The 17,389-nt window shown below is 47.7% G+C and overlaps 1 protein-coding gene and 1 long non-coding RNA gene across 2 annotated transcripts in view; one reads left to right on the top strand and one right to left on the bottom strand.

Annotated features, from left to right (window-relative positions):
• Positions 1 to 17,389, top strand: part of lyst (lysosomal trafficking regulator) — a 282,509-nt gene that overhangs the window by 245,022 nt on the left and 20,098 nt on the right. Inside the window, 3 exon segments of the mRNA XM_052497067.1 lie at positions 2,498 to 2,665; positions 2,713 to 2,719; positions 9,794 to 9,930. Of these exon segments, the coding sequence (XP_052353027.1) occupies positions 2,498 to 2,665; positions 2,713 to 2,719; positions 9,794 to 9,930 (312 nt within the window).
• On the bottom strand, positions 10,454 to 12,844 carry LOC127915936 (uncharacterized). Its single transcript, XR_008093004.1, has 4 exons — positions 12,754 to 12,844; positions 11,800 to 12,011; positions 11,270 to 11,375; positions 10,454 to 10,580 (listed from the first exon to the last, which is right to left on the bottom strand). It is a non-coding gene; the product is annotated as an uncharacterized LOC127915936 (long non-coding RNA).

Below are 17,389 nucleotides of genomic sequence, written 5' to 3'. Positions count from 1 at the left end.
TTAACCCACTGTTCCCCTGAACAAGGCAGTTAACCCACTGTTCCCCTGAACAAGGCAGTTAACCCGCTGTTCCCCTGAACAAGGCAGTTAACCCACTGTTCCCCTGAACAAGGCAGTTAACCCACTGTTCCCCTGAACAAGGCAGTTAACCCACTGTTCCCCTGAACAAGGCAGTTAACCCACTGTTCCTAGACCAGTTAACCCACTGTTCCCCTGAACAAGGCAGTTAACCCACTGTTCCTAGACCAGTTAACCCGCTGTTCCCTGAACAAGGCAGTTAACCCACTGTTCCCCTGAACAAGGCAGTTAACCCGCTGTTCCCTGAACAAGGCAGTTAACCCACTGTTCCCCTGAACAAGGCAGTTAACCCACTGTTCCCCTGAACAAGGCAGTTAACCCACTGTTCCCCTGAACAAGGCAGTTAACCCGCTGTTCCCCTGAACAAGGCAGTTAACCCACTGTTCCCCTGAACAAGGCAGTTAACCCACTGTTCCCCTGAACAAGGCAGTTAACCCACTGTTCCCCTGAACAAGGCAGTTAACCCACTGTTCCTAGACCAGTTAACCCACTGTTCCCCTGAACAAGGCAGTTAACCCACTGTTCCTAGACCAGTTAACCCGCTGTTCCCCTGAACAAGGCAGTTAACCCACTGTTCCTAGACCAGTTAACCCACTGTTCCCCTGAACAAGGCAGTAATAACCCGCTGTTCCCCTGAACAAGGCAGTTAACCCGCTGTTCCCCTGAACAAGGCAGTTAACCCATTGTTCCCCTGAACAAGGCAGTTAACCCACTGTTCCTAGACCAGTTAACCCGCTGTTTCCCTGAACAAGGCAGTTAACCCACTGTTCCTAGACCAGTTAACCCACTGTTCCCCTGAACAAGGCAGTTAACCCACTGTTCCTAGACCAGTTAACCCGCTGTTCCCCTGAACAAGGCAGTTAACCCACTGTTCCTAGACCAGTTAACCCACTGTTCCCCTGAACAAGGCAGTAATAACCCGCTGTTCCCCTGAACAAGGCAGTTAACCCGCTGTTCCCCTGAACAAGGCAGTTAACCCACTGTTCCCCTGAACAAGGCAGTTAACCCACTGTTCCTAGACCAGTTAACCCACTGTTCCCCTGAACAAGGCAGTTAACCCACTGTTCCCCTGAACAAGGCAGTTAACCCACTGTTCCCCTGAACAAGGCAGTTAACCCGCTGTTCCCCTGAACAAGGCAGTTAACCCACTGTTCCTAGACCAGTTAACCCACTGTTCCCCTGAACAAGGCAGTTAACCCACTGTTCCCCTGAACAAGGCAGTTAACCCACTGTTCCCTGAACAAGGCAGTTAACCCACTGTTCCCCTGAACAAGGCAGTTAACCCACTGTTCCCCTGAACAAGGCAGTTAACCCACTGTTCCTAGACCAGTTAACCCACTGTTCCTAGACCAGTTAACCCACTGTTCCCCTGAACAAGGCAGTTAACCCGCTGTTCCCCTGAACAAGGCAGTTAACCCACTGTTCCCCTGAACAAGGCAGTTAACCCACTGTTCCCCTGAACAAGGCAGTTAACCCACTGTTCCCCTGGACAAGGCAGTTAACCCACTGTTCCCCTGGACAAGGCAGTTAACCCACTGTTCCCCTGAACAAGGCAGTTAACCCACTGTTCCTAGACCAGTTAACCCACTGTTCCTAGACCAGTTAACCCACTGTTCCTAGACCAGTTAACCCACTGTTCCTAGACCAGTTAACCCACTGTTCCTAGACCAGTTAACCCACTGTTCCCCTGAACAAGGCAGTTAACCCACTGTTCCCCTGAACAAGGCAGTTAACCCACTGTTCCCCTGAACAAGGCAGTTAACCCGCTGTTCCCTGAACAAGGCAGTTAACCCGCTGTTCCCCTGAACAAGGCAGTAATAACCCACTGTTCCCTGAACAAGGCAGTTAACCCACTGTTCCCCTGGACAAGGCAGTTAACCCACTGTTCCCTGGACAATGCAGTTAACCCACTGTTCCCTGGACAAGGCAGTTAACCCACTGTTCCCCTGAACAAGGCAGTTAACCCACTGTTCCCTGAACAAGGCAGTTAACCCACTGTTCCCTGAACAAGGCAGTTAACCCACTGTTCCCTGAACAAGGCAGTTAACCCACTGTTCCCCTGAACAAGGCAGTTAACCCACTGTTCCCCTGAACAAGGCAGTTAACCCACTGTTCCCCTGAACAAGGCAGTTAACCCACTGTTCCCCTGAACAAGGCAGTTAACCCACTGTTCCCTGGTCGGCCGTCATTGTAAATAAGAATTTGTTCTTAACTGACTAGCCTAGTTAAATAAATGTTAAATAAAGTTTTTTTTATACATATATATAAATGTAGTGCTAAGTGGACTTTTCTACATGACGATTTCATTGAAGTGAAATGATATGAATCTGGGTGGGCTATGCAGTGCTGTTGAATAATCGTCCTCTCTCTCTCCCTTCCTCTTCCTCCTCTTCCTCCTCTCTTCCCTCCCCCTCCCCAGAGTCCCTTGTCCTGGATCAAGGGCCTGAAGTGGGGTGAGTATGTGGGCTCCCCCAGCTCTCCAGACCCTGCAGTGTGTTTCAGCCAGCCCCATGGAGAGAGGTTTGGGTCAAGGTGACACATTATATTCCCGACCAGGAACAAGCACATTATATTATACTGGAACAAGGTGACACATTATAACTATACTAGGAACTCATGATGATATTATACTAGGAACAAGGTGACACATTATATTATACTGGGAACAAGGTGACACATTAGTGTATTATACTAGGAACAAGGTGACACATTAGTATATTATACTAGGAACAAGGTGACACATTAGTGTATTATACTAGGAACAAGGTGACACATTAGTATATTATACTAGGAACAAGGTGACACATTAGTATATTATACTAGGAACAAGGTGACACAGTATATTATACTAGGAACAAGGTGACACAGTATATTATACTAGGAACAAGGTGACACATTAGTATATTATACTAGGAACAAGGTGACACATTAGTATATTATACTAGGAACAAGGTGACACATATATTATACTAGGAACAAGGTGACACATTATATTATACTAGGAACAAGGTGACACATTATATTATACTAGGAACAAGGTGACACATTAGTATATTATACTAGGAACAAGGTGACACATTAGTATATTATACTAGGAACAAGGTGACACATTATATTATACTGGGAACAAGGTGACACATTAGTGTATTATACTAGGAACAAGGTGACACATTAGTGTATTATACTAGGCCTGGATGGCCTACCAGTGGTAGTATACTAAACTCCAGGCCTGGATGGCATACCAGTGGTAGTATACTAAACTCCAGGCCTGGATGGCAGACCAGTGGTAGTATACTAAACTCTAGGCCTGGATGGCACACCAGTGGTAGTATACTAAACTCTAGGCCTGGATGGCACACCAGTGGTAGTATACTAAACTCCAGGCCTGGATGGCAGACCAGTGGTAGTATACTAAACTCCAGGCCTGGATGGCACACCAGTGGTAGTATACAAAACTCTAGGCCTGGATGGCAGACCAGTGGTAGTATACTAAACTCCAGGCCTGGATGGCCTACCAGTGGTAGTATACTAAACTCAAGGCCTGGATGGCCTACCAGTGGTAGTATACTAAACTCCAGGCCTGGATATTATACTGGGAACCAGTGACACATTATATATAAACTCCAGGCCTGGATGGCAGACCAGTGGTAGTATACTAAACTCCAGGCCTGGATGGCACTACCAGTGGTTAGTATACTAAACTCCAGGCCTGGATGGCCTGACCAGTGGTAGTATACTAAACTCCAGGCCTGGATGGCCTAGTATATTATACCAGTGGTAGTTATATTAAACTCCAGGCCTGGATGGCCTAGAACAGTGGTAGTATATTAAACTCCAGGCCTGGATGGCATGACCAGTGGTATTATACTAAACTCCAGGCCTGGATGGCAGACCAGTGGAACAAGGTATACTTAAACTCTAGGCCTGGATGGCACACCAGTGGTATTATACTAAACTGACACATTAGGCCTGGATGGCACACCAGTGGTATTATACTAAACTCCAGGCCTGGATGGCAGACCAGTGGTAGTATACTAAACTCCAGGCCTGGATGGCACACCAGTGGTAGTTATACAAAACTCTAGGCCTGGATGGCAGACCAGTGGTATTATACTAAACTCCAGGCCTGGATGGAACAAGGTGACACAGTAGTATATTATACTAAACTCCAGGCCTGGATGGAACTACCAGTGGTAGTATACTAAACTCCAGGCCTGGATGGCACACCAGTGGTAGTATATTAAACTCCAGGCCTGGATGGCCTACCAGTGGTAGTATACTAAACTCCAGGCCTGGATGGCCTACCAGTGGTAGTATACTAAACTCCAGGCCTGGATGGCACACCAGTGGTAGTATACTAAACTCCAGGCCTGGATGGCAGACCAGTGGTAGTATACTAAACTCCAGGCCTGGATGGCACACCAGTGGTAGTATACTAAACTCCAGGCCTGGATGGCACACCAGTGGTAGTATACTAAACTCCAGGCCTGGATGGCACACCAGTGGTAGTATACTAAACTCCAGGCCTGGATGGCACACCAGTGGTAGTATACTAAACTCCAGGCCTGGATGGCACACCAGTGGTAGTATACTAAACTCCAGGCCTGGATGGCACACCAGTGGTAGTATACTAAACTCCAGGCCTGGATGGCACACCAGTGGTAGTATACTAAACTCCAGGCCTGGATGGCACACCAGTGGTAGTATACTAAACTCCAGGCCTGGATGGCATACCAGTGGTAGTATACTAAACTCCAGGCCTGGATGGCACACCAGTGGTAGTATACTAAACTCCAGGCCTGGATGGCACTACCAGTGGTAGTATACTAAACTCCAGGCCTGGATGGCACACCAGTGGTAGTATACTAAACTCCAGGCCTGGATGGCAGACCAGTGGTAGTATACTAAACTCCAGGCCTGGATGGCCTACCAGTGGTAGTATACTAAACTCCAGGCCTGGATGGCCTACCAGTGGTAGTATACTAAACTCCAGGCCTGGATGGCACACCAGTGGTAGTATACTAAACTCCAGGCCTGGATGGCAGACCAGTGGTAGTATACTAAACTCCAGGCCTGGATGGCAGACCAGTGGTAGTATACTAAACTCCAGGCCTGGATGGCCTACCAGTGGTAGTATACTAAACTCCAGGCCTGGATGGCCTACCAGTGGTAGTATACTAAACTCCAGGCCTGGATGGCACACCAGTGGTAGTATACTAAACTCCAGGCCTGGATGGCATACCAGTGGTAGTATACTAAACTCCAGGCCTGGATGGCAGACCAGTGGTAGTATACTAAACTCCAGGCCTGGATGGCAGACCAGTGGTAGTATACTAAACTCCAGGCCTGGATGGCAGACCAGTGGTAGTATACTAAACTCCAGGCCTGGATGGCATACCAGTGGTAGTATACTAAACTCCAGGCCTGGATGGCCTACCAGTGGTAGTATACTAAACTCCAGGCCTGGATGGCCTACCAGTGGTAGTATACTAAACTCCAGGCCTGGATGGCCTACCAGTGGTAGTATACTAAACTCCAGGCCTGGATGGCCTACCAGTGGTAGTATACTAAACTCCAGGCCTGGATGGCATACCAGTGGTAGTATACTAAACTCCAGGCCTGGATGGCATACCAGTGGTAGTATACTAAACTCCAGGCCTGGATGGCATACCAGTGGTAGTATACTAAACTCCAGGCCTGGATGGCACACCAGTGGTAGTATACTAAACTCCAGGCCTGGATGGCCTACCAGTGGTAGTATACTAAACTCCAGGCCTGGATGGCAGACCAGTGGTAGTATACTAAACTCCAGGCCTGGATGGCCTACCAGTGGTAGTATACTAAACTCCAGGCCTGGATGGCACACCAGTGGTAGTATACTAAACTCCAGGCCTGGATGGCCTACCAGTGGTAGTATACTAAACTCCAGGCCTGGATGGCCTACCAGTGGTAGTATACTAAACTCCAGGCCTGGATGGCACACCAGTGGTAGTATACTAAACTCCAGGCCTGGATGGCCTACCAGTGGTAGTATACTAAACTCCAGGCCTGGATGGCATACCAGTGGTAGTATACTAAACTCCAGGCCTGGATGGCACACCAGTGGTAGTATACTAAACTCCAGGCCTGGATGGCCTACCAGTGGTAGTATACTAAACTCCAGGCCTGGATGGCAGACCAGTGGTAGTATACTAAACTCCAGGCCTGGATGGCCTACCAGTGGTAGTATACTAAACTCCAGGCCTGGATGGCATACCAGTGGAGGTTTATAGCTTTTTTTCATGTACTCAGAGGTCCGTTATAAGTATGTTTTAACCACTCTTATAAAAATGGTAGATTATCAGATACTCAACGAAAAGGTTTGATTGAATTATTACTGAAACAGGATCCAGGTGGTAAGGATCCAGTCTATTTAAAATAAATTGGAGGGCCCGTTACACTTCAGTGTTGTGAATCAAAAATTCTAGCGACATGCTTCGCGCATAGAATTAAAAAGGTGTTGACCGATATTATTCATCCTAATCAGACAGGTTCTTTACATGGACGATACATTGGAGATAATATAAGACAAGTACTGGAAACAATAGAATACTATGCAATATCTGGGGAAACCAGGCCCGGTATTCATAGCTGATTTTGAAAAGGCTTTTGATAAAGTACGACTGGAGTTTATATATAAATGCCTTGGATATAAACATTTTGGTGAATCTCTTAGAAAATGGGTTGAAGTTAAGTGTAGCAACTAACAGGTGTAAAATATGAAATATTTTAAAATATGAAATATTTTACAGTCTAGAGGAGTAAAACAAGGTTGTCCACTATCGGCATACCTATTTATTATCTCCTCTGTGTCTCTAGGTGTTGAGGAGCACTGACCCTCTCCTCTGTGTCTCTAGGTGTTGAGGAGCACTGACCCTCTCCTCTGTGTCTCTAGGTGTTGAGGAGCACTGACCCTCTCCTCTGTGTCTCTAGGTGTTGAGGAGCACTGACCCTCTCCTCTGTGTCTAGGTGTGAGGAGCACTGACCCTCTCCTCTGTGTCTTTAGGTGTGAGGAGCACTGACCCTCTCCTCTGTGTCTCTAGGTGTTGAGGAGCACTGACCCTCTCCTCTGTGTCTCTAGGTGTTGAGGAGCACTGACCCTCTCCTCTGTGTCTCTAGGTGTTGAGGAGCACTGACCCTCTCCTCTGTGTCTCTCTAGGTGTGAGGAGCACTGACCCTCTCCTCTGTGTCTCTAGGTGTTGAGGAGCACTGACCCTCTCTCTGTGTCTCTAGGTGTTGAGGAGCACTGACCCTCTCCTCTGTGTCTCTAGGTGTTGAGGAGCACTGACCCTCTCCTCTGTCTCTCTAGGTGTTGAGGAGCACTGACCCTCTCCTCTGTGTCTCTAGGTGTTGAGGAGCACTGACCCTCTCCTCTGTCTCTCTAGGTGTGAGGAGCACTGACCCTCTCCTCTGTGTCTCTAGGTGTGAGGAGCACTGACCCTCTCCTCTGTGTCTCTAGGTGTGAGGAGCACTGACCCTCTCCTCTGTGTCTCTCTAGGTGTGAGGAGCACTGACCCTCTCCTCTGTGTCTCTAGGTGTGAGGAGCACTGACCCTCTCCTCTGTGTCTCTAGGTGTGAGGAGCACTGACCCTCTCCTCTGTCTCTCTAGGTGTGAGGAGCACTGACCCTCTCCTCTGTGTCTCTAGGTGTTGAGGAGCACTGACCCTCTCCTCTGTCTCTCTAGGTGTGAGGAGCACTGACCCTCTCCTCTGTGTCTCTAGGTGTGAGGAGCACTGACCCTCTCCTCTGTGTCTCTAGGTGTGAGGAGCACTGACCCTCTCCTCTGTGTCTCTAGGTGTGAGGAGCACTGACCCTCTCCTCTGTGTCTCTAGGTGTGAGGAGCACTGACCCTCTCCTCTGTGTCTCTAGGTGTGAGGAGCACTGACCCTCTCCTCTGTGTCTCTAGGTGTTGAGGAGCACTGACCCTCTCCTCTGTGTCTCTAGGTGTTGAGGAGCACTGACCCTCTCCTCTGTGTCTCTCTAGGTGTGAGGAGCACTGACCCTCTCCTCTGTGTCTCTAGGTGTTGAGGAGCACTGACCCTCTCTGTGTCTCTAGGTGTTGAGGAGCACTGACCCTCTCCTCTGTGTCTCTAGGTGTTGAGGAGCACTGACCCTCTCCTCTGTCTCTCTAGGTGTGAGGAGCACTGACCCTCTCCTCTGTGTCTCTAGGTGTGAGGAGCACTGACCCTCTCCTCTGTCTCTCTAGGTGTGAGGAGCACTGACCCTCTCCTCTGTGTCTCTAGGTGTGAGGAGCACTGACCCTCTCCTCTGTGTCTCTAGGTGTGAGGAGCACTGACCCTCTCCTCTGTCTCTCTAGGTGTGAGGAGCACTGACCCTCTCCTCTGTGTCTCTAGGTGTGAGGAGCACTGACCCTCTCCTCTGTCTCTCTAGGTGTGAGGAGCACTGACCCTCTCCTCTGTCTCTCTAGGTGTGAGGAGCACTGACCCTCTCCTCTGTGTCTCTAGGTGTTGAGGAGCACTGACCCTCTCCTCTGTCTCTCTAGGTGTGAGGAGCACTGACCCTCTCCTCTGTGTCTCTAGGTGTGAGGAGCACTGACCCTCTCCTCTGTCTCTCTAGGTGTGAGGAGCACTGACCCTCTCCTCTGTCTCTCTAGGTGTGAGGAGCACTGACCCTCTCCTCTGTGTCTCTAGGTGTTGAGGAGCACTGACCCTCTCCTCTGTGTCTCTAGGTGTTGAGGAGCACTGACCCTCTCCTCTGTGTATCTAGGTGTTGAGGAGCACTGACCCTCTCCTCTGTGTCTCTAGGTGTTGAGGAGCACTGACCCTCTTCTCTGTGTCTCTAGGTGTTGAGGAGCACTGACCCTCTCCTCTGTGTCTCTAGGTGTGAGGAGCACTGACCCTCTCCTCTGTGTCTCTAGGTGTTGAGGAGCACTGACCCTCTTCTCTGTGTCTCTAGGTGTTGAGGAGCACTGACCCTCTCCTCTGTTTCTCTAGGTGTTGAGGAGCACTGACCCTCTTCTCTGTGTCTCTAGGTGTTGAGGAGCACTGACCCTCTCCTCTGTTTCTCTAGGTGTTGAGGAGCACTGACCCTCTCCTCTGTGTCTCTAGGTGTTGAGGAGCACTGACCCTCTCCTCTGTGTCTCTAGGTGTTGAGGATCACTGACCCTCTCCTCTGTGTCTCTAGGTGTTGAGGAGCACTGACCCTCTCCTCTGTGTCTCTAGGTGTTGAGGAGCACTGACCCTCTCCTCTGTGTCTCTAGGTGTTGAGGAGCACTGACCCTCTCCTCTGTGTCTCTAGGTGTTGAGGAGCACTGACCCTCTCCTCTGTGTCTCTAGGTGTTGAGGAGCACTGACCCTCTCCTCTGTGTCTCTAGGTGTTGAGGAGCACTGACCCTCTCCTCTGTGTCTCTAGGTGTTGAGGAGCACTGACCCTCTCCTCTGTGTCTCTAGGTGTTGAGGAGCACTGACCCTCTCCTCTGTGTCTCTAGGTGTTGAGGAGCACTGACCCTCTCCTCTGTGTCTCTAGGTGTTGAGGCGCACTGACCCTCTCCTCTGTGTCTCTAGGTGTTGAGGAGCACTGACCCTCTCCTCTGTGTCTCTAGGTGTTGAGGAGCACTGACCCTCTCCTCTGTGTCTCTAGGTGTTGAGGCGCACTGACCCTCTCCTCTGTGTCTCTAGGTGTTGAGGAGCACTGACCCTCTCCTCTGTGTCTCTAGGTGTGAGGAGCATGCACAGTACAGATATCCAGTGGTCTGCCATCTTGAGTTGGGGCTATGCTGACAACATGCTGAGGCTGAAGAGCAAACAGAGTGAACCGCCCATCAACTTCATACAGTGCTCTCCACTCCACCAGGTAAACTACTGTACCTTTAATATCACTTCATACAGTGTTCTCCACTCCACCAGGTAAACTACTGTACCTTTAATATCACTTCATACAGTGTTCTCCACTCCACCAGGTAAACTACTGTACCTTTAATATCACTTCATACAGTGCTCTCCACTCCACCAGGTAAACTACTGTACCTTTAATATCACTTCATACAGTGCTCTCCACTCCACCAGGTAAACTACTGTACCTTTAGTATCACTTCATACAGTGTTCTCCACTCCACCAGGTAAACTACTGTACCTTTAATATCACTTCATACAGTGCTCTCCACTCCACCAGGTAAACTACTGTACCTTTAGTATCACTTCATACAGTGTTCTCCACTCCACCAGGTAAACTACTGTACCTTTAATATCACTTCATACAGTGCTCTCCACTCCACCAGGTAAACTACTGTACCTTTAGTATCACTTCATACAGTGCTCTCCACTCCACCAGGTAAACTACTGTACCTTTAATATCACTTCATACAGTGCTCTCCACTCCACCAGGTAAACTACTGTACCTTTAATATCACTTCATACAGTGTTCTCCACTCCACCAGGTAAACTACTGTACCTTTAATATCACTTCATACAGTGTTCTCCACTCCACCAGGTAAACTACTGTACCTTTAGTATCACTTCATACAGTGTTCTCCACTCCACCAGGTAAACTACTGTACCTTTAGTATCACTTCATACAGTGTTCTCCACTCCACCAGGTAAACTACTGTACCTTTAGTATCACTTCATACAGTGCTCTCCACTCCACCAGGTAAACTACTGTACCTTTAATATCACTTCATACAGTGCTCTCCACTCCACCAGGTAAACTACTGTACCTTTAATATCACTTCATACAGTGTTCTCCACTCCACCAGGTAAACTACTGTACCTTTAGTATCACTTCATACAGTGCTCTCCACTCCACCAGGTAAACTACTGTACCTTTAGTATCACTTCATACAGTGCTCTCCACTCCACCAGGTAAACTACTGTACCTTTAGTATCACTTCATACAGTGTTCTCCACTCCACCAGGTAAACTACTGTACCTTTAATATCACTTCATACAGTGCTCTCCACTCCACCAGGTAAACTACTGTACCTTTAATATCACTTCATACAGTGCTCTCCACTCCACCAGGTAAACTACTGTACCTTTAATATCACTTCATACAGTGTTCTCCACTCCACCAGGTAAACTACTGTACCTTTAATATCACTTCATACAGTGCTCTCCACTCCACCAGGTAAACTACTGTACCTTTAATATCACTTCATACAGTGCTCTCCACTCCACCAGGTAAACTACTGTACCTTTAGTATCACTTCATACAGTGCTCTCCACTCCACCAGGTAAACTACTGTACCTTTAATATCACTTCATACAGTGCTCTCCACTCCACCAGGTAAACTACTGTACCTTTAGTATCACTTCATACAGTGCTCTCCACTCCACCAGGTAAACTACTGTACCTTTAATATCACTTCATACAGTGCTCTCCACTCCACCAGGTAAACTACTGTACCTTTAATATCACTTCATACAGTGCTCTCCACTCCACCAGGTAAACTACTGTACCTTTAATATCACTTCATACAGTGCTCTCCACTCCACCAGGTAAACTACTGTACCTTTAGTATCACTTCATACAGTGCTCTCCACTCCACCAGGTAAACTACTGTACCTTTAATATCACTTCATACAGTGTTCTCCACTCCACCAGGTAAACTACTGTACCTTTAGTATCACTTCATACAGTGTTCTCCACTCCACCAGGTAAACTACTGTACCTTTAGTATCACTTCATACAGTGCTCTCCACTCCACCAGGTAAACTACTGTACCTTTAATATCACTTCATACAGTGTTCTCCACTCCACCAGGTAAACTACTGTACCTTTAATATCACTTCATACAGTGTTCTCCACTCCACCAGGTAAACTACTGTACCTTTAGTATCACTTCATACAGTGCTCTCCACTCCACCAGGTAAACTACTGTACCTTTAATATCACTTCATACAGTGCTCTCCACTCCACCAGGTAAACTACTGTACCTTTAGTATCACTTCATACAGTGCTCTCCACTCCACCAGGTAAACTACTGTACCTTTAGTATCACTTCATACAGTGCTCTCCACTCCACCAGGTAAACTACTGTACCTTTAGTATCACTTCATACAGTGCTCTCCACTCCACCAGGTAAACTACTGTACCTTTAGTATCACTTCATACAGTGCTCTCCACTCCACCAGGTAAACTACTGTACCTTTAGTATCACTTCATACAGTGCTCTCCACTCCACCAGGTAAACTACTGTACCTTTAGTATCACTTCATACAGTGTTCTCCACTCCACCAGGTAAACTACTGTACCTTTAGTATCACTTCATACAGTGTTCTCCACTCCACCAGGTAAACTACTGTACCTTTAGTATCACTTCATACAGTGTTCTCCACTCCACCAGGTAAACTACTGTACCTTTAATATCACTTCATACAGTGCTCTCCACTCCACCAGGTAAACTACTGTACCTTTAGTATCACTTCATACAGTGCTCTCCACTCCACCAGGTAAACTACTGTACCTTTAGTATCACTTCATACAGTGCTCTCCACTCCACCAGGTAAACTACTGTACCTTTAGTATCACTTCATACAGTGTTCTCCACTCCACCAGGTAAACTACTGTACCTTTAATATCACTTCATACAGTGCTCTCCACTCCACCAGGTAAACTACTGTACCTTTAGTATCACTTCATACAGTGCTCTCCACTCCACCAGGTAAACTACTGTACCTTTAATATCACTTCATACAGTGCTCTCCACTCCACCAGGTAAACTACTGTACCTTTAATATCACTTCATACAGTGCTCTCCACTCCACCAGGTAAACTACTGTACCTTTAATATCACTTCATACAGTGCTCTCCACTCCACCAGGTAAACTACTGTACCTTTAATATCACTTCATACAGTGCTCTCCACTCCACCAGGTAAACTACTGTACCTTTAGTATCACTTCATACAGTGTTCTCCACTCCACCAGGTAAACTACTGTACCTTTAGTATCACTTCATACAGTGCTCTCCACTCCACCAGGTAAACTACTGTACCTTTAATATCACTTCATACAGTGTTCTCCACTCCACCAGGTAAACTACTGTACCTTTAATATCACTTCATACAGTGCTCTCCACTCCACCAGGTAAACTACTGTACCTTTAATATCACTTCATACAGTGCTCTCCACTCCACCAGGTAAACTACTGTACCTTTAGTATCACTTCATACAGTGTTCTCCACTCCACCAGGTAAACTACTGTACCTTTAGTATCACTTCATACAGTGCTCTCCACTCCACCAGGTAAACTACTGTACCTTTAGTATCACTTCATACAGTGCTCTCCACTCCACCAGGTAAACTACTGTACCTTTAGTATCACTTCATACAGTGTTCTCCACTCCACCAGGTAAACTACTGTACCTTTAGTATCACTTCATACAGTGCTCTCCACTCCACCAGGTAAACTACTGTACCTTTAGTATCACTTCATACAGTGTTCTCCACTCCACCAGGTAAACTACTGTACCTTTAGTATCACTTCATACAGTGTTCTCCACTCCACCAGGTAAACTACTGTACCTTTAGTATCACTTCATACAGTGTTCTCCACTCCACCAGGTAAACTACTGTACCTTTAATATCACTTCATACAGTGCTCTCCACTCCACCAGGTAAACTACTGTACCTTTAATATCACTTCATACAGTGTTCTCCACTCCACCAGGTAAACTACTGTACCTTTAATATCACTTCATACAGTGTTCTCCACTCCACCAGGTAAACTACTGTACCTTTAATATCACTTCATACAGTGCTCTCCACTCCACCAGGTAAACTACTGTACCTTTAATATCACTTCATACAGTGTTCTCCACTCCACCAGGTAAACTACTGTACCTTTAATATCACTTCATACAGTGCTCTCCACTCCACCAGGTAAACTACTGTACCTTTAGTATCACTTCATACAGTGTTCTCCACTCCACCAGGTAAACTACTGTACCTTTAGTATCACTTCATACAGTGTTCTCCACTCCACCAGGTAAACTACTGTACCTTTAGTATCACTTCATACAGTGTTCTCCACTCCACCAGGTAAACTACTGTACCTTTAATATCACTAAACCCTCAATGTATATTTATATGGCTGACTGAAGATTAAGACCATGATCCGTGACCTAGATACGAGACTCCACAACTCCTTGAGGCTGTTAATGACAGGGCAATGGGAGACTCCACAACTCCGTGAGGCTGTTAATGACAGGGCAATGGGAGACTCCATAACTCCTTGAGGCTGTTAATGACAGGGCAATGGGAGACTCCACAACTCCGTGAGGCTGTTAATGACAGGGCAATGGGAGACTCCACAACTCCTTGAGGCTGTTAATGACAGGGCAATGGGAGACTCCACAACTCCTTGAGGCTGTTAATGACAGGGCAATGGGAGACTCCACAACTCCTTGAGGCTGTTAATGACAGGGCAATGGGAGACTCCACAACTCCTTGAGGCTGTTAATGACAGGGCAATGGGAGACTCCAACTCCTTGAGGCTGTTAATGACAGGGCAATGGGAGACTCCACAACTCCTTGAGGCTGTTAATGACAGGGCAATGGGAGACTCCACAACTCCTTGAGGCTGTTATAACAGGGCAATGGGAGACTCCACAACTCCTTGAGGCTGTTAATGACAGGGCAATGGGAGACTCCACAACTCCTTGAGGCTGTTAATGACAGGGCAATGGGAGACTCCACAACTCCTTGAGGCTGTTAATGACAGGGCAATGGGAGACTCCACAACTCCTTGAGGCTGTTAATGACAGGGCAATGGGAGACTCCACAACTCCTTGAGGCTGTTAATGACAGGGCAATGGGAGACTCCACAACTCCTTGAGGCTGTTAATGACAGGGCAATGGGAGACTCCACAACTCCTTGAGGCTGTTAATGACAGGGCAATGGGAGACTCCTTGAGGCTGTTAATGACAGGGCAATGGGAGACTCCATAACTCCTTGAGGCTGTTAATGACAGGGCAATGGGAGACTCCATAACTCATTGTGGCTGTTAATGACAGGGCAATGGGAGACTCCTTGAGGCTGTTAATGACAGGGCAATGGGAGACTCCATAACTCCTTGAGGCTGTTAATGACAGGGCAATGGGAGACTCCATAACTCCTTGAGGCTGTTAATGACAGGGCAATGGGAGACTCCATAACTCATTGTGGCTGTTAATGACAGGGCAATGGGAGACTCCATAACTCCTTGAGGCTGTTAATGACAGGGCAATGGGAGACTCCATAACTCCTTGAGGCTGTTAATGACAGGGCAATGGGAGACTCCATAACTCCTTGAGGCTGTTAATGACAGGGCAATGGGAGACTCCACAACTCCTTGAGGCTGTTAATGACAGGGCAATGGGAGACTCCACAACTCCTTGAGGCTGTTAATGACAGGGCAATGGGAGACTCCACAACTCCTTGAGGCTGTTAATGACAGAGCAATAGGGAGACTCCCACAACTCCTTGTGGCTGTTAATGACAGGGCAATGGGAGACTCCACAACTCCTTGAGGCTGTTAATGACAGGGCAGTGGGAGACTCCACAACTCCTTGAGGCTGTTAATGACAGGGCAGTGGGAGACTCCACAACTCCTTGAGGCTGTTAATGACAGAGCAATGGGAGACTCCACAACTCCTTGTGGCTGTTAATGACAGGGCAATGGGAGACTCCACAACTCCTTGAGGCTGTTAATGACAGAGCAATAGGAGACTCCACAACTCTTTGAGGCTGTTAATGACAGGGCAATGGGAGACTCCACAACTCCTTGAGGCTGTTAATGACAGGGCAATGGGAGATTCCACAACTCCTTGAGGCTGTTAATGACAGGGCAATGGGAGACTCCATAACTCCTTGAGGCTGTTAATGACAGGGCAATGGGAGACTCCATAACTCCTTGAGGCTGTTAATGACAGGGCAATGGGAGACTCCATAACTCCTTGAGGCTGTTAATGACAGGGCAATGGGAGACTCCATAACTCCTTGAGGCTGTTCATGACAGGGCAATGGGAGACTCCATAACTCCTTGAGACTGTTAATGACAGGGCAATGGGAGACTCCATAACTCCTTGAGGCTGTTAATGACAGGGCAATGGGAGACTCCACAACTCCTTGAGGCTGTTAATGACAGGGCAATGGGAGACTCCACAACTCCTTGAGGCTGTTAATGACAGGGCAATGGGAGACTCCACAACTCCTTGAGGCTGTTAATGACAGGGCAATGGGAGACTCCACAACTCCTTGAGGCTGTTAATGACAGGGCAATGGGAGACTCCACAACTCCTTGAGGCTGTTAATGACAGGGCAATGGGAGACTCCACAACTCCTTGAGGCTGTTAATGACAGGGCAATGGGAGACTCCACAACTCCTTGAGGCTGTTAATGACAGGGCAATGGGAGAGTCCACAACTCCTTGAGGCTGTTAATGACAGGGCAATGGGAGACTCCTGAGGCTGTTAATGACAGGGCAATGGGAGACTCCTTGAGGCTGTTAATGACAGGGCAATGGGAGACTCCATAACTCCTTGAGGCTGTTAATGACAGGGCAATGGGAGACTCCATAACTCATTGTGGCTGTTAATGACAGGGCAATGGGAGACTCCTTGAGGCTGTTAATGACAGGGCAATGGGAGACTCCATAACTCCTTGAGGCTGTTAATGACAGGGCAATGGGAGACTCCACAACTCCTTGAGGCTGTTAATGACAGAGCAATAGGAGACTCCACAACTCCTTGAGGCTGTTAATGACAGGGCAATGGGAGACTCCATAACTCCTTGAGGCTGTTAATGACAGGGCAATGGGAGACTCCATAACTCCTTGAGGCTGTTAATGACAGGGCAATGGGAGACTCCATGACTCATTGTGGCTGTTAATGACAGGGCAATGGGAGACTCCATAACTCCTTGAGGCTGTTAATGACAGGGCAATGGGAGACTCCATAACTCCTTGAGGCTGTTAATGACAGGGCAATGGGAGACTCCATAACTCTTTGAGGCTGTTAATGACAGGGCAATGGGAGACTCCACAACTCCTTGTGGCTGTTAATGACAGGGCAATGGGAGACTCCACAACTCCTTGAGGCTGTTAATGACAGAGCAATAGGAGACTCCACAACTCTTTGTGGCTGTTAATGACAGGGCAATGGGAGACTCCACAACTCCTTGAGGCTGTTAATGACAGGGCAATGGGAGATTCCACAACTCCTTGAGGCTGTTAATGACAGGGCAATGGGAGACTCCATAACTCCTTGAGGCTGTTAATGACAGGGCAATGGGAGACTCCATAACTCCTTGAGGCTGTTAATGACAGGGCAAT

This window comes from Oncorhynchus keta, chromosome 3 (genome assembly GCF_023373465.1).
Source record: "Oncorhynchus keta strain PuntledgeMale-10-30-2019 chromosome 3, Oket_V2, whole genome shotgun sequence".
Lineage (NCBI taxonomy): Eukaryota > Metazoa > Chordata > Actinopteri > Salmoniformes > Salmonidae > Oncorhynchus > Oncorhynchus keta.
Note: the sequence above shows the minus strand (reverse complement) of the source record. Positions and strands in the feature narration are given on the sequence as shown.